The following is a 23,986-nucleotide window of genomic DNA, read 5'->3' on the forward strand; positions in this document are numbered from 1 at the left end:
TTCTAATTCTTTCTCTACACATACACACACGCTTTCATTTGGGAGACAGTAACAGCCAACATACATCATTGCATAGCTTTTCATCCTTAACCATTTACTAATAATAAGTCTTTCTGAAGATCAAGAATATTCTAGCCATCTGTGCTACTGCACCCTTATAATCCCATCTCTTGAGAGGATAAGGCAGGAGGACTTCATGTTCAAGGCCAGCCTTGCTCTGTGGAAAGCCCTTGTTTCAGAAAAAAAAAACAAACAAACAAACAAAAAAATCCATTCCATTGCACGCACAATCACAGTGCAATTATAAAAATCAGGAAACAACTTTAGCACATTATTATGTAACCTTTCATTAATATTCAAATGTTGCCAATTGCTCTAATATTGAAAGGATTTTGCTATTGTTTAAAACAAGGTCTGACTCTGAAACCCAAGCTCTCATGGAAATCACTGTGCAGGCCATCCTTGCATGAAACCTATGGCAGTCCCACTGCTTCAGCTTCCCGAGTGCTCTGACACCCAGAACAGATATTTTTCTAATTAGTATTGTAGTCAAAGCTTTGGTAACCAGTTTTCCCAAATATTTTAGAGGCATTCATTTAGCAAATTTTATAATTATTAGATATGCACGTATTTTTGGAGATTTAGTCTTTTTTTAGAATTTTGCCTAACCTCAATCAAATTTTAAATATTATTGATGGCTTATTATAATTTATTCTGAACTTGTATTTCCGTGTATTCTTAATTTCTCAACTAATTAAACTTATTCAGAGAAAGGTAGCAGGAGCAGATGTTAATTGCTTTATAAAGTATGTGTCTATTTGGGAATAACTCCATGTTTCTTTATTAGAATCTTATCACTTCTCAGCCTTTTGGCTAAGATCAAGTGTAAAATCTTAACTATTTTGCAGAAATTGTTTAACTCTTGCTAGGAAGAGATTATTACCTAAATAGTTTGCACACTTAGTCCTTTATATCACTAAACAGTTACCATAGAAAAGATGAAAAATAAATTTTTAGATACATTGGAGATTATTTGTGGAAATACAACAAAAGTTTGCCAGAAGAAGCTGTTAATAATTGACAGGATACACTATTACACCTAGGAAATTATAAATTATATTCCTTAATCTGACATATCCAAGTGACAAAATTGCTTTAGTGGAATGGGGCACTCTTAGTCAATAGCAGATATGGTAAATGTCTTTATGACAGTAGTGAATTACCAAATGCTCTTGATATCCAGCCCAGAGTTCCTTGCACTAGATTACAGTTTTTATAGACTAGAGTTATTTTTAAATTAGAATTTTTTTGAGAATTTCATACTTGATTACTGTACGTACCTCTCCCTTTCCTTCCTCTAACTCCTCCTGTGTTCTCTTTCTCAACTTCACGACCCTTATCCAGTTATTATTGTTATATACATATGTACACATATAAATAATAATGAATACACATTTATTTAACAATTATAGAACATGTATGTGCGTGTGTGTGTGTGTGTGTGTGTGTGTGTGTGTATTTCCATTTACTGTTGCTTGTATCTATATGTGTTTAGGGCTGACTAGTTTAGATGAGATAACCTATAACAGCTGCAGAAAACTGCTTCTCTCTCTCAGCAGTCATTTATTGCCTTTAGCTCTTTAATTAAAGGTGGGGTATTATGAAACATACCCATCTATGTTGGCATGTCAGTTGTCATGCATGTCTTCTTTGGACAACCATATTGTTGAGAGCTCATATTTGGATCTTCTCTGTCATGTCTACAAGATATTATTGAGCAGTAGTCCTCTTGGTTCTCTGGCTCTTACAATCTGCCTGCCCCCTCTTCCTCATCGTTCCCTGAGCCTTAGATGCATGAGTTGTGTTGTGGATACAATCTACTGGAACTAGGCACCTACAATTACTTATTATTTTGACCAGTTGTGTCTGTCTGTAATAGTTTCTATCTGTTCTAAAAGAAAGAGTGAATGCTACAATCATCTATAGGTATATGGGTAAGTATTTAGAATACAATTTGAAATTATGTTGGACTTTCCTGGCCAAAACTCAGATGGAGGTTTCCTGTGCCTGGCACCATTTTGTTTTGTTTTTATTTTGTTATTTGTTGTTTTTGTTGTTTTTACTTGGTTCTTTGTTGTTTTTAGTTTGTTGTTGTTTTTACTTTGTTGATTGTTGTTGTTGCTGCTGCTAGTGGTGGTGGTGGTGGTGTGTGTGTGGCTATTGAAGAAAGCATTATCACCCCTTGTGGCTCCATTTAAACTCTTGTGTGTGTGTGTGTATACATTAATATAGTATACATTTTTTAAGTAAGCTCATAAAATTATATGTTTCCCTATGACTTTTCCAAATATCTTTAGTGTTATTTATCTCTCCTTCCTCCCTCACCCTCAATATTACCCTCCGTTTCTCCTCTAGCTTAACAGTTTAAGTCCCCTCCCTGTTTTCCCATTCTTCCCCTTTCATAGCACCTGTGCCCTACTATCCCTGTCTCTAGAGCTCCTTCTCATCCACAGCCCCCACCATATTCCCTTCTTATTCTGTGGTAACTTCTGTTTATTTGCTCAGATTTAAAGTTTGAGAGCTATGAACCACAAATAAGAGAGCTCAGACCTCATATTAAGGTTTGAGCCTAGTCTTACTGTAATTTGTTAGGCCATGTTGGATGGATATCCCTGGGAGGCCTGCTCTTTTCTGAAAGGAAATGGAGGAGGAGGAGGAAGAGGAGGAGGAGGAGGAGGAGGAGGAGGAGGAGGAGGAGGAGGAGTGGATCTAGAGGAGAGGGGAGGTGGAGGGAGGCTGGGAGAATTGGAGGGAGGGGAAACTGTGATTTGGATGTATTGTATGACAGAATAATGAATTAAAAAAAATAAAATTGTGAATAAAAAAGAAAATATACTGAATGAGGTAACCTAGACCTCATATTAAGGTTTGAGCCTAGTCTTACTGTAATTTGTTAGGCCATGTTGGATGGATATCCCTGGGAGGCCTGCTCTTTTCTGAAAGGAAATGGAGGAGGAGGAGGAGGAGGAGGAGGAGGAGGAGTGGATCTAGAGGAGAGGGGAGGTGGAGGGAGGCTGGGAGAATTGGAGGGAGGGGAAACTGTGATTTGGATGTATTGTATGACAGAATAATGAATTAAAAAAAATAAAATTGTGAATAAAAAAGAAAATATACTGAATGAGGTAACCTAGACCTGGAGACTTAATTTAAATTATACTTTTTACATGTCTGTGGATACCTCTACAAGTATATCTAGTAGTTACTTCTGAGCCTTAAAAAAAATCACATGAAAACTAGGACAGTAAGACAGCCCATAGTCAGTAAATAAGCAGCCACTGTAAAAAATTAACGCTGAAGCAGAACACAACCACAAGCCCACATTTCATGATGGAAAACTGTTCTTGAAAATACAAAAAGATATTTGTGCCTTCAAATATGTAAATGCAAATACTTAATTATTTTAAAGTGATAGCAACCCTTGATGATAATATATTTTAAATATGCCCTTTTAGTCTTTAAAATATATTTTACTTCGTATTAATGTAGTAGCTGTCCCTGTTTCCCACATAATTATGATTAGTAGTAGACTATTTATTTTTTCATTCTTTATCAGAGATCAATACATTCTTGAGGTAAAATTCCAGAAAATAAATAATTTAGTCTCAGCTAGCCATAGGGTTTACACTTTAGCCACTCAACTTTGCCTGTGGTAAGTGGAGGCAGCCATAGTTAATATGTAAATGAACGAGTATTATTGTGTAGCTGTAAATTTTTAATTTATAAAAATGAGCGGCTAACTGCAAATTACAGTTTGTCTAGGCTTTATGTTTCATATATCTCAGCTCTGGCTGTATATTAAAGTCAAAGAGTTTTTTTAAAAACCACTGGAACCATCCCCCTACCCTAGAGATACTGTTTCAATTTTCTGAGACCAAGGCATCTATCTGTCCATTTTAATCTGCAACAGAGTTGAGGACTGTATACCTATGATCTTTATGAGAACCTATCTTATGCTATTTAATGAGGGGAACAGACATGAGAAACAATTGTAAATGATATATTAATAGTCTACCATTAAAACATTAGCCCAGTGGGTGACAGATAGGTAAGATAACAAATTACAGTAAAATGAAAAATTTAGTGGCTATAGCAAAAATGTGATAGGCAAAAGGAGAGGTTATGAATAGAAATGTAGTTGTTGAAAGAAAGGGCAAGACAGTGGATAATTGGGTGGAGAGGAGAAAGTATAAAAAGGATTATGAGAAATAGGACAGCTAAGTATTATGAGCAGAATAAATAGAGAGGGTTATGCAGCCAGGGAGAGGTGGTTAGTAAAGGGATTAGAGACTTCTGCTACCATCACTGCTATTTGTGTGTTTTATATTGTTAGACAAAATATTGTGATTATTTATTATTTATCTTGTTTTTTTTTGTACTTGTGTATAAGGCCCAAGTTAGAGAAAAACTGTATAGTTGTTGTAAAAGACTAAGTAAATTTATAACAATGAAACAAATCTTGTAAAACTAAGGATATATTCCCCACTGGTATATATAGCTTTCTATATTGCCATTCTCTTTCTGCCCTCTTTTCCAAAAGTAATATTCCATGAAATAGCCAAATAATAAACACTTTTGAGATTTTGAGATTTCTAGACCACATTGCATAGTCTATAGTAAAATGATTGTACTAAGTATTTTCGGTTGGAAGAAGTGTACTTGATTAGGAATCATAGAATTTTAGAGCTGTGAGAAATCTGTTCCATGAAGTCAAATGTTTATATATAGTATAATTTAGGGTTTCCTATAGTACCATAGAAAAACCCTTATCTGTGTGCATAGGAATACATACAAAAATATTTATAACAACTTTTATAAGTTTAAAAATATGGAGATAATACAGCAATACAATAATAGGCATCTAAATTGTAGTAGTTTATCATATCTGGATATTATTAGGTAATATGCTCACCTAAATAAGACCTGCATAATAATAACACTAGTTGACATGCCAGGATGCATGGGAAAAATCTCTTAGTTATGGGCAAATAATGGCTGCTGAGAAAGGGAGAAGACCCACAGTAGGTTTCCAAAGCTAAATGGTCAGCCTTAAACACATATACATATGTGCAGTATCAAATTGGATTCAGCAAGTTATACATACATACATAATTAAAAAGAAGAGATCATGAATTTGAAAGGGGAACATGAGAGGAGTTGGAGGAGGAGAATGGAATGGAAATATAGTCCATGAAATTCTCAAATATTTTTTCAAAAAATGAAAATAAATAAATAAATAATAATATCTCTAAAAAGAAAAATTTAAAGTGCTCTACTCAACCAATGATGGAAAAATTTTAGCAATGTTATATAGCATGGAAAAGTTAGTCCCAGAAGTGTATGCATGGAATTATTCAGAAGTAAAACCAAATTTCATGTGGATAAGACCACATATATAATAAAATATTTTAACATTAAGAAAACATTAATATACTGGGCGATGGTGGCGCATGCCTTTAGTCCCAGCACTCAGGAGGTAGAGGCAAGTGGATCTCTGTGAGTTCGAGGTCAGCCTGGTCTACAGAGCAAGTTCCAAGACAGGCTCCAAAACTACACAGAGAAACCCTGTCTTGAAAAAAAGAAAAGAAAAAGAAAAAGAAAAAAGAAAGAAATCATTAATACACAAAGCAAAAGATATGGTTGCACTTTGGGGAAGAAAATCAATATTATAAGTAGGTGGCAGATCACTGATACTGGTCTATATCTTGGGTTTAATGGTGGGGACAAAAGTGTTCAGTCTAAACTGGACATGGTGGTGGCACACACCTTTAATCCAAGCATTTGGGAGGCAGAGGCAAGTGGATCTCTGTGAGTTTGAGGCCAGCCTGGTCTATAGAATGAGTTCCAGGACAGCCGGGGCTACACAGAGAAACCCTGTCTCAAACACAACTTTTAAAAGTATTCAGTTGATGGTTTTGCTTTGTAATTTATGTATATGCATATTTCTTGATATAAAAATAATATATTAAAGTAATATATTTCTTTTCAGAGATCTGCCTGTATCTTCGAGATCCTCCAACTAACATAGTTATCATTTCAGAGAAGCACTTGAAATCAGAATGGAAATTGCCAAAACTAATTAACCGTTTTATTACAAGGTAAAATAGTTCCTCATAAAAATATCTTAATCTTTAAATGTTAGTAACCAGAAAGTAATTAGTTATATCAGATTCAAAATCTACCCCAAATTAAGCTATATCAATTATTCAGATAGGTATCTTCAGAGTTATTACTGAAGAATGTTTTGTCTCTGTTTAAAGATATAACATCAATTTAACAATTTTGTTTTCTCAGATCAGAACTAGATGATATGCCAGAAAAAGGCATCTGTGATGTAGTTGGTGTGTTATCCTTTGTGGGAAGGGTGCAACGGTCAAAAAAGAGAGGTGAGCTTTTAAATTTGAAAGTGCTAATGAGTGTTGCAATGTGAAGAGGCTTGTGTTCATACACATACAATGACCTTCATTTATTTTACTGTTCTATCCACATAGAAAACAGTGAAGATTTTTGGTCATATCGCTGGATTCACATTGTTGACGGGACTTCAGAGCAGCCATTTATAGTGCAGCTGTTTTCTACATCTCAGCCAGAAGTCTTTGAAAATATTTACCCAAGTACTCAATCTTTTTATTGTTTGATTTTTGGAAATAGCAGTATGAACTTAAAAGTAGTCAAATAGGGGCTGGAGTGATGGCTCAGTGGTTAAGAGCACTTCCTGCTCTTGAGAGGACCTCAGTGCACCCATGGTGGCTGCTAATCATCTATTGCTCCAGTTCTAGGTTACTTGATGCTCTCTTCTGATTCCTGTGAGCACGAAACATGCATATAAATACATGCAAGCCAAACACTCATATACCTAAAGGAAAATATAAAATGACATTTAAGGGAGAGTGATCTGACTTGGAGAAGTGGCATGACAATGAGATAAAAACACAAATGATCGAAAACCATTTCAAACCTTTCCCATGTTGATATATTTAGTAGTCTATATGAATCACTTTTTTAACTATCCAGGAACTTTATCTTAGGATTTAAATCACAGTGCACTACTCCCTTTTCCCCGTCACACCTCCCACATCTCACTGGTCCTCTTACTTTTCCCAAATACTGAGCTTCCTACTTTCTTACTGTTTTTAAAAATGTAGGTTCTGCCAGTGACAGAAAACCTGATTCATGTCTTTCTTCGTCTGGCTTATGTAGATTAACATGGTAATCTCTAATTCTATCCATTTTCCTGAAAATAACATGATTTCATTTTTCATGACTGACTAAAAAAATATATGTATTAGTTTCTTGTACTTAACCCATTGATGGGTAACTAGGCTGATCCTATATATCTTGGCTATCATGAATGATACAGTAGTAAGCATGAATATTCAGGCATCTCTTGTATGTTGCCTTTGATTCCTTCAGATGGCAACCCAGTAGTTTTATGACTGAAGCATAGGTAGCTCTGTTTCAGGATTTTAAGGAACCTTTATACTGACTTCCATAGTTTCTGGACTAATTATGTTCTGACTGGCAGTGTTTACAATTTACTTTTGCTCTACATCTTTGCCAGCATTCGATGGTTTTTGATTTCTTGATTGTAGTCACTCTGACTGGGCTGAGATGAAATCTCAATGTAGTTTTTTTAATGGCATTTTCTTAATGGCTAAGAATGTTGAATACTTTCTTGTGCATTTATTAACCATTTGTAGGGTTTTTTTCTTTTTAAAAAGAGTCTTGTGTATCCCAGTTTATGTGGTTCAGGAACTCAAAACCAGGGATTCCTGAATACTGGACAAGCACTCTAGCAACTGAGTTGCATCCCAGGTCCCTGTTTGTACTTCTTTTTAGAAGTGTATGCTCAATTAATTTCCCCCTTTATTGATCAGATTACTTGTTCCTTTGACATGTAATTTTTTTAGTTTTTCATATATGCTAGATACTACTTGTCTGTCAGAAAAATAGCTGGCAAGTATTTTCTTTGAATTTTAAACTGTCTCCATTCTGATGTTTTCTTAGCTGTGCAGAAGCTTTTAAATTGGATTCAGTCCCCTTTGCCAATTCTGGCTATTATTTGCAAAGCTGTTGGGCTCCCATTCAGAAAGTAATTGCATGTACCTACATCTTAAAGTATTCTCCCTTAGTAGTTTCAGAGTTTCAGGACTTGCATTAAGGGCTTTGATCCATTCTGAATTTGTTTTAAAGGGTGTTGAGTGACTCAGACAGGCCCTATTGTCTGTTGTTTCTTTTCCTCATTCCATCTTGATTGCTGTCACATTTATAACCCCAGTTTGCATGCTGGTCTAAATCATTCAGGTTCAGCAGATCACCTGATACAAAGGAGCTCAGTGAGCCACTACAAAGCCTTTTACTTTCCTAAGTTCCCTGATGGAGTAACTTCTGAACCCTGCTCTGAACATAGTGCTATACGGCCTGGTAAACTGAGCACCAAAACACTGCCCTTCACATGCCCGACTTTCTCCAGTTCTATTTTTTCTATGTGTTGTATCCATAGGCACCTGTGGTGGTTCGAAAGAGAATGGCCCCCAAAGGGAGTGGCACTATTAGGAGGTGTGACCTTGTTGGAGGAAGTGTGTCACTGTGAGGGCAGGCTTTGAGGTCTCAAGCTTCCCTCAGTGTGACAGTCAGTCAACTTCCTGTTGCCTCTGAGTCAAGATGTAGGACTCTCAGCTCCAGCACCACCTCTGCCTACATGCCACCATGCTCCCCACCATGATAATAATGGACTGAACCTCTGTAAAACTGTAAGCGAGCCACCTCAATTAAATGTTTTTATTTATAAGAGTTGCTGTGGTCATGATGTCTCTTCACAGCAGTAAACCCAAAGTTAGACAGCACCTTATCCAATGGTAACCAGGTATCCCTAATGATTCTTATGAACAGGTCCATCAGGAAAGGATAATGATTTCTCTCACATTATGTGGTCTTTGTCCCAACTGGGGAGGAATAACTAACTACATTGCTTGGTCTCTGCTTCCACAGCACTCAGACTGATCCTATTTCCCCCTTGTCTTACAGCTTCATAATCAGGCACTGAGAAACTCTCATTTCTTGTGTAGAAGTATTTCCCATTTAAACAAAGAGAGAACATTCCTTGATTGTCATAGTTTCATTACTGGGCCATTATTTAGGCCCCATCTGCATACTGAATTGTGGACTTTTTCTTCCTTTGTTTTAGAGGTTAGACACTCTCTTCCTCTCCACTATTTAATTCTTCCAATGGGCACCTGTTCTTTGGCTCCCAGTATAGGTTTTTTAGCATAGATCTAAGTTTATTCTCTTCCCCATGCATCTTGCCCACTGTAAGAAATGGCAAACCTCTGAGCGTACATGCCTAGGTGGAGGTGGGAGGATCAAAAGTTCAAGGTTAAACTTGGTTATATATTGGACTTTAAGGCCAACCTAAGCTACATATTACATGAAACTTTGTTTCAAAAAGAGAAAAATACCTGCTGTCTTAGTTAGGGTTTTTATTGCTGTGAAGAGACACCATGAACACAGCAACTCTTTTTTTTTTTTTTGGCTTGGTTGGGTTTTTGTTGTTGTTGTTGTTGTTGTTTTTGAGACAGGATTTCTCTGTGTAGGTTTGGAGCCTATCCTGGAACTCGCTCTGTAGTCCAGGCTGGCCTCAAACTCAGAGATCTACCTGCCTCTGCCTCCCAAGTGTTGGGATTAAAGGCATGCACCACTGTAGCCAGAGTTTTCCTGCCTAGCCCACAGTCAGGACAAATCTCTCTCACCTGCCAGTCCCACAGCTGCTGAGACCCAAACAAGTAAACACAGAGACTTGTATTGCTTACAAACTGTATGGCCGTGGCAGGCTTCTTGCTAACTGTTCTTATAGCTTAAATTAATCCATTTCCACAAATCTATACCCTGCCACATGGCTCGTGGCTTACCGGCATCTTCACATGCTGCTTGTCCTGGTGGCGGCTGGCAGTGTCTCTGACTCAGCCTTCCACTTCCCAGCTTTATTCTCCTCCTTGTCCCGCCTATACTTCCTGCCTGGCCACTGGCCAATCAGTGATTTATTTATTGACCAATCAGCAACACACTTGACATACAGACCATCCCACAGCACACCACCACCACCCGGCTAACAGCAACTCTTATAAAGGAAAACATTTAATTGGGGCTGGCTTACAGTTTCAGAGGTTTAGTCCATTATCATCATGGCAAAATATGCAGGTAGACATGTTGCTGGTGAAGGAGCTGAGAGTTAATACATCTTGACTTGTAGGCAACAGAAAGTGATCTGAGACACTGGACAGTATCTTGAGCATATATGAGACCTCAAAGCAAGTTTCCACAGTGACACACTTCCTCCAACAAGGCCACACCTACTCCAGCAAAGCCACACCTCCAAGTAGTGCCATTCCCTATCAGCTTATGGGGGCCAATTACATTCAAATTACCACACTAGCTAACAACTCTATATAGCACAAATCCTAATTGGTCTTAATAAAATCCCAGAGTCAGATATCAGGGTGACAGCTGAAAGATCAGAGTAACAGAGCAGCCAGCCACTAGAAAGATTTCTTACCTCTAGGAATCCTCAGCCTAAAAGGAGGCTGAACTCCTATCTCCTCATGCCTTATATTCCTCTTTCTGCCCAGCCATATCACTTCTTGTCTCTACCTCCCTAGTGTGTGAGATCACAAGTGCTGGGATCAAAGGTGTGTGCCACCACTGCCTGGCCTCTATGACTAACTAGTGGCTTAGCTCCACACTCTGATCTTCAGGCAAGCTTTATTTGTTATATCAAAAACAAAGTATCACATCTCATTTTTGTCTAAAATAAAAAGTAGTTTATAACTAATATAAGAGAAATGATATATAATAAGTATAATAACTATATACAATATATACAGGCAATAAATATATCAACAATATCTAGTCCATTAACAATTGACAAATTCATAGAAAATACTCCATATCTATCCTAGCTTGGTGAATCCAAAAGGTTGTACCTAATTCACTTTCTATTCTAATTTGCATTACCAAAACTATCTTTTAATATCTTTCAACCGTATATACTTTATATCTCTTTAGTGAATTTCTTTTCTGAATTTGTTAACAAGGAAAACTATAACTATCTGGTCTTTAACTCCATCAGAGACCCAAGAAGGAAATAATATTACCTGAGTAAGGAGGAGGTGCAAGCAAGTGACTTCAAAAAAATGTGAGAAATGACAGAAACAGCTGGCTGCCTGGACAGTCACCCAAAGTTTTTCTACAATGTTGGGGCATCCATCTTTGGCCTACAGGCCTAGAATATCTGATAGACTTATCTGTGAAGCAGGATTTTCTGAAGGGCTATCCTACTTTGTCTTGGAGAAGGAAGAATGAAGATTGCTTACCTGATTCCCTAGCTGGTGTGGACTGCAGGTTCACAGGGACAGAATAATGTAATAGGTAGTTTAAAAAAATGATAGTTTTAAAAGTAGTTAAGGTCTGAAGACGTTGTAATCTCATTATAATAACATTTGTAACCTATCAAGTAGTTTAGCAAGATGAGCAGAAACTAAACAAGTCATATAAACCCCATCACTGAGTCTTGATATTTAATTAAGGTGACTGAGAAATCATCCATATAAACAAATACAAATACTGTATATCCCTCTCTGGTGGAAGGATTTCAAGTAACCAGGGTTCAGTGTTGTATTGAGTAAATCAATGGAAGTATTATGAGGAAACTAAGTTTTCTTTCCCAGTAGAAAATAACTACTCACACTGATGTTTCCAACTAGAATGACTCTTACATAATAAGCAACTTGCTTTATTTACATGCAGTCCTTGTACTTTCCAAAGGAAAGACCTCTGGTTAAAAAAAGACAAAAAAATAAAAAAACATACTAGGTAGTGTCAGATCCCTGTTTGATCAAAAGACAGGCAGCAAGAGAATACCTGGTAACTTATTAGAAAGGCAGCTTCTCAGATGGAGTTGACACTAGTAAATTTACCTAGTAAATCTGAATTGGCATCTTAAGAAAAGTTCTTTCTTATGTCTGCCTTTGTTACGACTTGGGAAGAATTCCCAATAGATCCTCCTCTTTGAAATGCAAATGCAATTTCACACGTGTTTTTCATTTTCTACAGTGAAAAATTTTATTTGTACCCAGTTGAGAGTTGTTAGAAATAACAGTCAAGTACCTAAACTGCTTTACCTCACCACTACAAATGAGAGCCGAGTGTTTATTACTGGTGAGTACCTTCTTTATATCTCTTTTATTGGAAATGTAGTATACTGTCTTTTCACTAGAACCATTTAGCATATATTAACTTCTAGTGTATAACATTCAATTTCAGGGTAGCTTATTTTGACATCATTATGACTGTAAAAATATTTTAATAAACAGTATTGGGCTTATGAAATAGATTACCTCTATATTACTGCTGGTAAGAAATGGTTTCATGGCTCATTGAAAAATTGCATTTCTGTCATTTTATTAACTTTGATTACTACTTTATATAGGAAATAGAAAAATTGCTTGCTATATTGAAGACTGTTAGGCTTAGTACCACAATGTAGAGTCAACATGATTTTCACACTTGGTCTTAGCCAAAAAACCAAAGAAGTGTGCAGTTAACATTATTTTTACACTGTACCAAATAAATATGTGGGTCAAAATTTGGTCCTAAATCTCACATTTAATTTATATGACAAAGACTCATTATTTGTCTACAAATAAATTGGGCCCTCTATATATGTGGGTTACACAACTTTAAACTGATACAACATCATGTCACAAGTATTTGGAGAAATATATACATATATATATATATGCCAAAAATGTACAAATTTCATTCTTGTCATTATTCCTTGAGCAATATAACAATAATTTGTGTGCTTTTGTAATGTTCTGAGCAATAGAAGTAGTCCAGAGCTTATGAAAATTATCCAGGAGGATGTGCATTAGTTATATCCATATAGTATGCCATATTATATGAGGAACTTGAACATCTATAGATTTTTGTATATGTAAGGGTCATGGGTAGAATCAATCACTCATAAATGCTAAGGAACAGAAGCACATTATTTTCTCCTTAAAACCAATAAGATCAAAATTTCCAGATGAAAGAATAGTATAGAATGAAGTACTTACCAGAATACTACCATGCTGATAATTAAGAAATTTGTCAAGAGTTTTATGAAATATATAGCATGTCTTTATCAATATTTTGTAAATATTCACAATGTCTGATATAAATGTGCCACTTTTAAGTCTGCCTTAAGAACATGAATTTAAACCCCAAACTATGTCCATGTGTATTTTAGTTCTTAGATTACACCATACTATCAAGTTAATAAGTTATTAAAAAATAAAACAGCTTTTCAGAGGATACCAACCATTTAGAATAGAGTTTGGAGGTTTTCCCCTGTGATTTTTATTATCATATAGACAGTTTTAATTTTAAATCCGGTTGAGCTCTGATATGCCTGATTTTCTTAGGATGTGTTTACTGTCATTGGGTAATTATATGCTACATAGTAGATAAATAAAATTGCTATGTGCTACACAGTAAAATTGCTTTTTTATATAAAATGAGAGACTGTTTTAATGTTAATTTTTTCACAAAAAGTCCACTCAATGTATCAGTGACCTTTTTCTTTTTCTTTTTTATTGTTTGCTTTATTTGCATTTCTCCCTTCTTACGAGTAGGTCATAGAGGCCAGCCATATACATCTGACACCAAGGTAAAAAATTTTATTCGATGGATTAAAACAAAGACTGATTCGGAAGTAAAGAGCACTGTTATTGGTGGATATTACCCTTATCCACCAGTGCCAGAGACATTTTCCAAGTATAGTCGCTTAAGTAAAGGTACGGTTATAATTGCCAGTTCCTCTATTTAACGCTACAAGTTTAGTATGTTATTTCAGTTAGTCATGTATATTCCCATCTCTTACAGGAGTGAGCCTATGCGTATCAAACCATAGTGAATAATTCTGTCCAAATGTGGATATAAAATATAGTTACGTCTCTGAAAGGCTAATGTCTTTATTTTATTAGACTAAAAAGCAAAGAGAGAGTGTAGAAGATGGAAGACTAACATGGGGATAATATCTAGATTTAATGTCATTAAGATGAGCTCTGACAATGGAAATCTCAACTTGTATTAAATTACGTAGGAAGAACAATGTTAATCTAAATGAAGTACTACACAATCTGATATCCAGATGTTGATGGCTATGTGATGTTTCTCTTATATATAACATGATTTAGTATTGATTTTAAATAAAAAGTGATACTAAAGTAAATGGGGGTACTGAATTTGGAATTGAATTAGTGGTGAGAAGATTAACATTCATTTCCTTTTAGGTAGAATTAGTATAGGGCAGTTAAAGAATTTAAAATGTGTATGTTCTTTTTTAAAGCTGGAGATAATTGCATGTTTGGGAGAAAATAAACATTGAAATGCTGAGTTATCATCTATATGTTGCTATCCTCTTGGTGTCCTATGTTAGCAATATTTTGAATATGATTGAAATAGTGAAAATGTGTTTTTCTGATCAGTGACTAACCAATAATTTATAGTTTGAAATATGATCTATAAATTATAATCAGTATGTAAAATTTCTATTACAAACAAAGACCAGACTAGAAACCTATATCACAATTGGACTAATACATGTATTTTGCCTATTTTTTATCAAAAATACCTAAGAGGATACCAAATATAAACACAAAGTTTCACAAAATTAAGTTAATATGGCAGGTTTACATTGTAAAACTATGTCAAAATCTAATTTTTATTTTTAATCACATCTCTTTCAAACTTACAATTTCTTGGGACTTGTTCTTTTGCAGCTGAGTCGCTCTTGACAGCTATAAGTGAAGTGAGGAAGGTGATTGAAGACTTGCAGTATAGGGAACAAAAGCGCATTGCAATTCAGGGGATAATTACTGCTATAAAGTACATCCCCCATAACCATTCAGCTGAAAGTGCCCCGGCATCAGAAACACTTCCGGTATGGTGCCAGAGGACTCCTAGTACATCTCTGACAGCACAATGATCATAATGACCATTGGTACCTTATGTATTAACTCTTAGTTGTAATCTGAGAGAAAAATATTTGAGTTTTTGTTCCTATTTTGTTTCCTTTTTCTGTCATTTTGGGACAAGGGACAACAAGCCTTTGCATTTCTTAAGGGATCAGATACTATCTCTTTTCTAGACGATTCAAGTCTAGTGTGTATGTCTTTAATGGCTAGGTGGAATATGTGAATAATTGTTATGTTAACTTATTTTAGGCTAGAGTAACAGGAAAACTCCATGAGGAATAGTTCACTTCCCTATCTGTAGAGGTAGCTTTACCCATGTTCTTTAAGACATAGCAATAATTCATAAGAGAAATGGTCTACTAGAAGAGACTGATACGGAATGTTCATATCATCAAGAGTTCATTTTTCCTGTTAGTTCACCTTTTTTAAAGCTATGTCTAGGAGTATTATTATATATGTGGAAATAATCATTTAATCAATTATAATAGAATAAGAGAACTTTTATCTTCTTTAAACTGAATACTAAGTAGATTAAATTTAATCATCTGTATAAAAGCAATATGATTACAACATTCTGCTTAACTCTTCAATGTATGCAAGTCAGTATAGTTTTTTAGAAGAGAAATTATTTTGTGAGTTTGTTTTAAAACATTTTGTCTAACTATTGGTTTTAGGATGATAGCCAGCCCTCAACGTCTGAAGCAGCTAGAAGAGAATGTCATCATCATGAAAGAGGTAGTAAAAGACCTCAAGATGACAGGCCAGTGGAATCTCAATCTACAACTGTGGTTTTCAGTATCTTTGCCAAAAGAAAAGTTATTCAAGGCCCATGTGGTAATCCGTAAGTCATTTGCATTGTATACATATATACCTTCATTTTCACAAGGAGTTCTCTACTGTGCCTGACTGTCCAATTTTCCACCTTTAAAAAATTAGATTTACTTTATTTTCTATGTATGAATCTTTTACCTGTATGTATGTGTACCACTTGCTTACTTGGTGCTCATGGAGGCCAGATCCCTTGGAACTGGAGTTACAGATAGTTGTGAGGTACCATATGGGAGCTGAGAACCAAACCCAGGTCCTCTGTAAGAGCAAATGCTCTAAACCGCTGAGCTACCTCTCCAGCCCCCCCAATTTTCCTTCTTCATAAGGACACCATTCATATTGGATTGGGGAAACAATTTATTCCAGTACAAATTCATCTTTTCTTTAGATAATATCTCATTATGTAGGTCAGGCTGGCCTGTGACCTCTTGCTTTATTTAGCCTCGTGTGCTGGAATTACAGACATGAAGTACTGTGTAAGGCTATGAACTCACCTTAACTAATCACTTCTGTAATTACTCTATTTCCAAGGTAGGTCTTGCTCTGATGTACTCAGAACTTCCATCATATGAATAGAGCAGATTTACAGTTCATAACTCACATTTTCCTGCTGCCCATCTCTCTCTAAATCCATGTTCTTGGCACATGAAAACATTTACTTTATCACAATAATCCATAAAAGTCTTCAACTCTAGTTCACAATCTCAACGTAAAGAAAATCCAGGTGAGTCATCCTGGTGAAAATTATTCAACTATTAACTGCTAAATGAGACATGTTGTACATCCAGAGTACAGTGGTGAGACAGGACTAGCATAAACCTTCCCATTCTAAAAAAGAGAAACTAGAATGAAAAGGGGAGTTCAAAACTTAGTATAGAAAATTCGATATGATTTTCAAGGTATTCAGATATATTGTCTGGATCAATGCTGTGTCTTCCAGGCCTACTAAGGTAGCTTCACTCCTCATCAGGATCATTCTTGCCTTTCCTTCTTTTCATGTGAATCTACTTACTTATTTTATTGCTTTTAAATGCTAATTATAATACAAAGTAATGGATTTTACTATGGTATTTTTATACATACTATGTTCTATTTAAAATTAGTTCTTAAGTTTGATACATATTTTGATCATATTCACACCCCTCCTCCAACTCTTCCCAGGTCTACTCCCAACATCTATATCCATCCAATCTTGTATCCTTTAAAAAAAAATCCTTCGAGACAATTTTGTGCTGCCCAAATATTCTTGGATGTGTGGTCTTCCTCTCAAGATTGATCAACATACCAGGCTCCACACTTAGAGACTGTCTCTCCTCCCAGCATCTAACAATTGTCAGTAGCTCCATAGTTAGGAATGGGATTGTGTGTCCAACTCCTCTCTCAATACTGGGATTTGATATGATTTGGGACTGCACACATTTTGTACATGCTGTTGCAACCAGTATGAGTTCATATTTTTAGGTGCCTTGCTATGTCCAGAAGATATTGCTTTCTTTTAGCCATCTACTGCCTGTGGCTCCTACAACTTTCCATCCTTCTTCTGTAGTTATCCCTGAGCCTTGGGAGAGACTGTGTTATATATGTTCCATTTAGGATTGAATATTCTGTAGTTTCTTTTTCTCTGCAATGTGACCAGTTATACAACTCTGTGTTAGCAAATAGAAGCTTCTATGATAAGAGTTGAGAGATACATTGATCTATGGGTATTTGGACATTTCATTTATCAGTATAATAGTAGTTGGCGTTCCCCTAGGGAGGGCCTATGCCTGTCTATCAATGTGTTCATAAGCTAATGGGTATCATTTTATGGAGAAGGGCTGGGCATGATGGTGGGCATGTTTAATCCTAGCAGTCAGGAGGGGGAGGCAGATATATTTCTGTGAGTTGAAATCTAGCCTGGTCTACATCACAAGTTCCAGGCTAGCCAGGGCTACACAGAGTGACCCTGTCTCAAAATACCAATAACAATACCAAAAAGAAACAGGTTGGCTATTCCCATGATTTTAATTCCACTGTTGTACCAGTGGGCATGCCTTACCTGGCTTCCTCTCCCTTCCTCCATCCTTGTGACCCTCTTCTGTTGGTTGCTGTCCTGCCCCCATGTCACATGTATTCTTTCACCTCTTTTGTTTTTTTGCCTCTCCCTTAAGACCTTTCCCCCTTCTCACTGACACCTTTATAGTTCCATAACCTGTAACACACACCATTTGTTGAAGATGCTTTCTTTTTTCCATTGTGCACTTTTGGCTTCTTTGTCAAAAATTATATGTTCATAGGTGTGCGGATTAATGTCAGGGTCTTCAATTCGATTCCATTGGTCCACATGTTGGTTTTTATGCCAGTACCAAGCTGTTTTTATTACTGTAGCTCTATAGTAGAGCTTGAAGTCAGGGATCATGATGCCTCCAGAGGTTGTGTTATTGTACAGGATTCTTTTGGCTATCCTGGGTTTTTTGTTTTTCCATATGAAGTTGAGTATTATTCTTTCCAGGTCTGTGAAGAATTGTGTTGGTATTTTGATGGGGATTGCATTGAATCTGTAGATTGCTTTTGGTAAGATTGTTCTTGGCTTTTTTAAAGTGATTTATTGATTTTCTTCCAATTTTTTTCTTTGTCTTTTCCTCAATTTCTTTAAGGGAATTTTTTCATTTTTCCTTTAAAGGCCTCTAACATCTTCATGAAGCTATTTTTAAGGTCTCTTTCTTCTGCTCCTTGTACATTGTGATGTTCAGGTCTTGCTGTTGTAGGATCGCTAGGTTCTGGTGATGCCATATTGCTCTTTATGTTGTTGTATGTATTTTTGCACTGACGTCTGCTCATCTCTTCCTCTAGTAGGTGCAAGAGGTGCCTGTGTCTGAGTGAGCTGCTATTGATCCACTCTGTGCTTGTTGTGTCTGTGTCTTAGGGGGCTCCTCTGGGTCCAGTCTTATCTCTTGGTCTAATTGGAGCTGGCAGATTCTGTATCTCAGGGAGCTGCTCTTGGCCTAATTCAAGCTAGTTGATTCTGTGACTCAGGGAGCCACTCTTGGTATTATCAGGGCTCCTGGTCCAGTCAGAGCTGGTGGATTCTGTGTCTCAGGAAGCTACTCTTGGTATTATCAGGGCTCCTGGTCCAGTCAGAGCTGGTGGATTCTGTGTCTCAGGAAGCTACTCTTGGTCCAATGAGAGCTGGCAGATTCCTTATCTCAAGAAGTTACTCTTGGTCCAATGGGATCTGGTGGATTCCTTGTCTCAAGAAGTTACTGGGGTCACGGCAGATGGGTATTGGGGTAGGGTGTGGGTCCGATGGGGGGTTTTGGTGGCAGATCCTGGCCATAGGAGTTTTCCCTGCTGGCCAGCAACTGGGGCAGAGTTAGGTGGGGGTTCCCAGGGACTGGCTGTGTCCCAGGGCCTGGGTCCTAGAGACAGGACTGTCTGGGTGGGAAAGGAGTCACTCACCTCTTGGCCCAATGAGAGCTGGTGGATTCCTTGTCTCAGGAAGTGACTGGGGTTGCAGGCAGATGGGTATTGGGGTAGGGCATGAGTCTTGTAGAATGTGGGGTCCCATGGGGCGTTTTGGTGGGGGAGACTGGTCGCAGGAGTTTTCCCTGCTGGCCAGCAACTGGGGTAGAGAGGGGTAAGGGTTCCCAGGGACTGGCTTTGTCCCAAGGCCTGGGTCTCTTAGTAAAATTTTATAAACAAATGTTGCTTTCATCATTCATGGATGATCCTTTGTAGTTCCTTAATAACTAGTTATAAGAATTAAGTACATAATGAGATAAAGGAAATATATTAATAAAATAAATTGAGCAATATAATGTAGCATTTATAACATTTCTGTATTTTTTTAATTATTTTTAGTTTTTAATTATTTTACTTTTTGAAGTTATGATATAATTACATCATTTCCCCCTTTTCTTTCTTTTCTTCAAATCCTTCCATATACTTCTTTTTGCTCTCTTTCAAATTCAAGGCCTCTTTTCATTAATTGTTGTTACATACATATATGTATGTGTATATACACATATATTCCTAAATACATAAATACAACCTTCTCAGTTTATATAATGTTTACATATATGTTTGTTTTCAAGGCTGAACTTTTGGTATTGGATAACCCATTCGTATGCTTTTCCCTGGGGGGACTATTTCTTCCACTCTCAGCATTTTTTAGTTGCCTATAGTTCTTTGTGTAGGGTTAAGGTCTTATGGGCTTTCCCTTGTCCACTTTAGCATGTTTATTGTTGTCCTTGTTCTTCTCATATTTAAGCAATTATGATGATAAGCCTTTATGAGTGTAGCTCCTGACATTACTAGGAGATATATTCTCACAGCAAACTCTTTGATCCCCTGGCTCTGATAATCTTTCCAACCCTCCTTCTTCAATGATTCATGAGACTTGGGTACAGGAGTGTGTTTTAGATCTATTCATTAGGACTGGGCTCCACAACTGTACATTTTTATTGGTTGTGGTTTTCTATAATGGTTTCCATCTGTTCCAAAGAGAAGTTTCCTTGATGATATGTGGGTATAAGCACAAATATTTAGACTTCAATTAGGGATTATGTTGGTTTAGCAAAATGGTGATTGTAGGTTCTCCTCCAAGACCAATGACTTCAGTGGCCCTGGTGTAGTTGGTTTTTTCATACTCATTGCTCTTTCAGGGCCCACCACCAAGCTTCCAAATAAACACACAGAAGTTTATCCTTACTTATGAATGCCCAGTCTTAGCTTGGTTTGTTTCTAGTCAGCTTTTCTTAACGTAAATTATCCCGTTCCCTTTTGCCTCTGAGGTTTTCCCATTCTCTATCATATATATCTTTCTTTACTTCTTCCTCCATGGTAAGAACTTACACACCCAGTTGTGTAGCTGGGTGGCTGGCCCCTGGAATCCTCCTCCTTTTCTCCCTCCTAGATCTTCTCCTACCAGATTTCTCCTCCTACTTATTCTCCCTGCCTGCCAGCCCTGCCTGTCCTTTCTCCTGCCTAGATATTGGCTGTTCAGCTCTTTATTAGACCAATTAGGTATTTTAGACAGGCAAAGTAACACAGCTTCACAGAGTTAAATAAATGGAACATAAAAAATGCAACACGCCGGGCGGTGGTGGCACACGCCTTTAATCCCAGCACTCGGGAGGCAGAGCCAGGCGGATCTCTGTGAGTTCGAGGCCGGCCTGGGCTACCAAGTGAGTTCCAGGAAAGGCGCAAAGCTACACAGAGAAACCCTGTCTTGAAAAACCAAAATAAATAAATGAATAAATAAATAAATGCAACACATCTTTGCATCATTAAAGAAATGTTCCACAGCATAAACAAATGTAACACATCTTCAACTAATATTCCATAATACCCTGGGTAATTGGTTAGGTTTCCAGTACCAGTCATGATTTTCCATTTGGCAAGCAGGTCTTAAGTCCAATTAGAGAGCCATTACTAAACCTTTAGAGTTATCCTGCCATGCTGGGCATTGTTGTGTTTCATAGGCATCATAGCTGGATAGAAATGTTGGTTGCGTCCTTCCTTTGGAAGATTGCATGGGGCCTTCTGGTACCATGAAAGCCAGTCCTCATGGAGGAGGCTTTCAGGTCAGATTCAGTTCAGGAACCTCTGGGCCCTATGTCTGAAGTACATGGTGTCTTCAGCAAGAGGGGCTTACATTCCACTTCTGGAGAGGGGCACCCAAGAGAAACAACAATAGTCTGTATTGTTGCCTTTAATTTTGGAAATTAAACAATATTTCCTCATCACAGAATGGTTGCAAGAAGCCAATCAAATGGAAATATTTCTTTATAAAATCATGATTTCCTCACCTTCAATATAAGATGTTTCTCCCTTTATCCATTCATTTCAGTTCAATAAACAGCTGTTTGGCAAATACTATATGGGGTTACAAAACTAAACATAGTCAGTGTTCTCATAGAAAACTTAATCTTAAAGATTTTAGTCATTTATAAACCTGTAATTTCAGTACAGTATTGTGTTTGTTATGACAGACATTTGTTAGATGGATATTTTCAGGCAGATGAACAAACATCTGTTCACCCCAGATCTACCAACAGTAGATCAAACAAATTATCAATTATGTATTTTTATGTGAACCAATGAGTTTAGTTAGGGCTTCTTATAGGAAGGAACATGAATGAAGGACTACTTACAGGAACATGAATAAGGGGTTACTTTTAAGTCTCTAAAACACTGAAGAAAAAACCCTCTCCTCCCAGCCAACTGATAAGTTCCTACACATCATCAGGTAGAATTGTGACCTCATGAATGCCACCCTTTCAACCTCCTGCCACCCAGTACTGCACATTAATAGAACCAATATTGTGCAGCAATTCTGTAGTAATTACATTTATTGAGAGTTCAAGAGAGAGCAATGGTCAGTCATATCTGAAGGACAGCATTCCACAATCCTCTACCTATTCCTCTGTATCTTACATTCTTTTTTTAATACATTTTAAATTAAAATAGAATTCATCTCTTTCCCCACTCCCTTCCTTTCTCTAGCTTCTCCCAGGTAACTCTCCTTCCAATTCTTCCCATACTCTGGTACTCTCAAATTGATAGCCTCTTTTTCTCTTGTGGCTTTCGATATCTTTTTCTTTGTCCTGTATATTTAGTGTTTTTACTATGATATGCCATGGGGTATTTCTGTTTTAGCTCTTATATAGTTGGTGGTCTGTGTCCTTTTTGCATCTGTATGAGTATGTCCTTCCTTAGTTTGAGGAGATTTCCTTCTATTACCTTGTTAAAGATCCATTCTATGTCATTGACCTGGGATTCTTTTCCCTCAACTGGGATGATAATTCAAAGGTTTGGTCATGTGGTGGTATCTTACATTTCCTGCATATTCCTTTCCTGTGCTTTTAAAGTTTTTCATATTTTTTGCTTATTTTGTCTAGATGGTCTACTTTATCTTCAAATCCTGATTTCCATCTTCTGCTTGATTAATTCTACTTGTAAGGCTTTCCCCTTGAGTTTTTTAAATTGAAATATTCAGTTTTTCAATTCCATCTTCACTTCGGCTTATGTTTTCTTTGATGTTTCTATCTCTTTATTGAATTCGGTTTTCAAATCCTCATTTATGTTTGTCCATTTCATTCAGCCATGTATTATCATTTTCTTGGACCTCATTCAAGTATTTGTTGCTATCCTCTTAGAATTCATTGAACTGTTTGTTCATATCTTCTTTAAATTCCTTGAATTCTATGATAAAACTTAAGATTGTTCTTTTATAGCTGATGTCCTGAGTTCATCTAGGTTATTCTTGTTAGTGAACACTTCTATAGGAATAGTGGGTTTGATGGGAGACATATTGTCTTGGTCATTCATATTGTTTTTGTTTTTGCATTTTGACCTGGACATGGGAACTTCTCTCTTCGGTTGTATTTGATGTGATAATTTGGCCTTCCTTAGATCAAGCCAGTTAAGTTGGTGGATGAACTTTAATTCAACTAGAGAATTAAACAAGAACCACTTGTTTGGAACTAGGTCTGTAGATGGCAGAAATGGCAGCAGGCAGAGGGAAGGATGGGAGAAGAAGCATCCCACCAGTCAAAGATGGTCTGGTGGTTTGAAATAAAATGGCCCCCAAAGGGAATGGCACTATTAGGAGGTGTGGCTTTGTTAGAGTAGGTATGGCCTTGTTGGAGGAAGTTTGGGGGCAGGCTTTGAAGTCTCATATATGCTCAGGCCGTGCCCAGTGTCTCAGAGCATTTCTTATTGCCTATAAGCCAAGATGTAAGAACTCTCAGCTTCTTCTCTACCACCACATCTGCTTGCATGCTGCCTTGCTTCCTGCGATGATGATAATGGACTAAACCTCTGAACTATAAGCAATCCCAATTAAATTTTTCTTTTCTAAGAGTTACTGTGGTCATGGTGTCTCTTCACAGCAATAGAAACCCTAAGACAGATGGTTCTCAAAGAAAGCAGGTTCAAAGGTCGCTTATCTGGAGCTAGGCCTGTTGGTTTAGAGATGGCTATAGGCAAGAAAAATGGGAGGGGACAAGGCAAGGTAATGATTAGAAAGGGTGAAGCTGCTTACCCAGCAAAGATTTATCAGGAACAAAGAGTGCTAAAGGACCATGGTCTGGAACTAGGCT

At 37.0% G+C, this 23,986-nt stretch overlaps 1 protein-coding gene across 1 annotated transcript in view; it reads left to right on the forward strand.

The window, feature by feature from the left end:
* The window catches only part of Radx (RPA1 related single stranded DNA binding protein, X-linked), a 70,080-nt gene that overhangs the window by 15,050 nt on the left and 31,044 nt on the right, over nt 1–23,986 (forward strand). Inside the window, exons 4-10 of the mRNA XM_059250824.1 lie at nt 6,047–6,155; nt 6,352–6,443; nt 6,549–6,671; nt 12,166–12,270; nt 13,731–13,892; nt 14,880–15,040; nt 15,749–15,915. Of these exons, the coding sequence (XP_059106807.1) occupies nt 6,047–6,155; nt 6,352–6,443; nt 6,549–6,671; nt 12,166–12,270; nt 13,731–13,892; nt 14,880–15,040; nt 15,749–15,915 (919 nt within the window). The remainder of the gene's footprint in view (nt 1–6,046; nt 6,156–6,351; nt 6,444–6,548; nt 6,672–12,165; nt 12,271–13,730; nt 13,893–14,879; nt 15,041–15,748; nt 15,916–23,986) is intronic.

Source organism: Peromyscus eremicus, chromosome X (assembly GCF_949786415.1).
Source record: "Peromyscus eremicus chromosome X, PerEre_H2_v1, whole genome shotgun sequence".
NCBI classification, from domain to species: Eukaryota; Metazoa; Chordata; class Mammalia; order Rodentia; family Cricetidae; genus Peromyscus; species Peromyscus eremicus.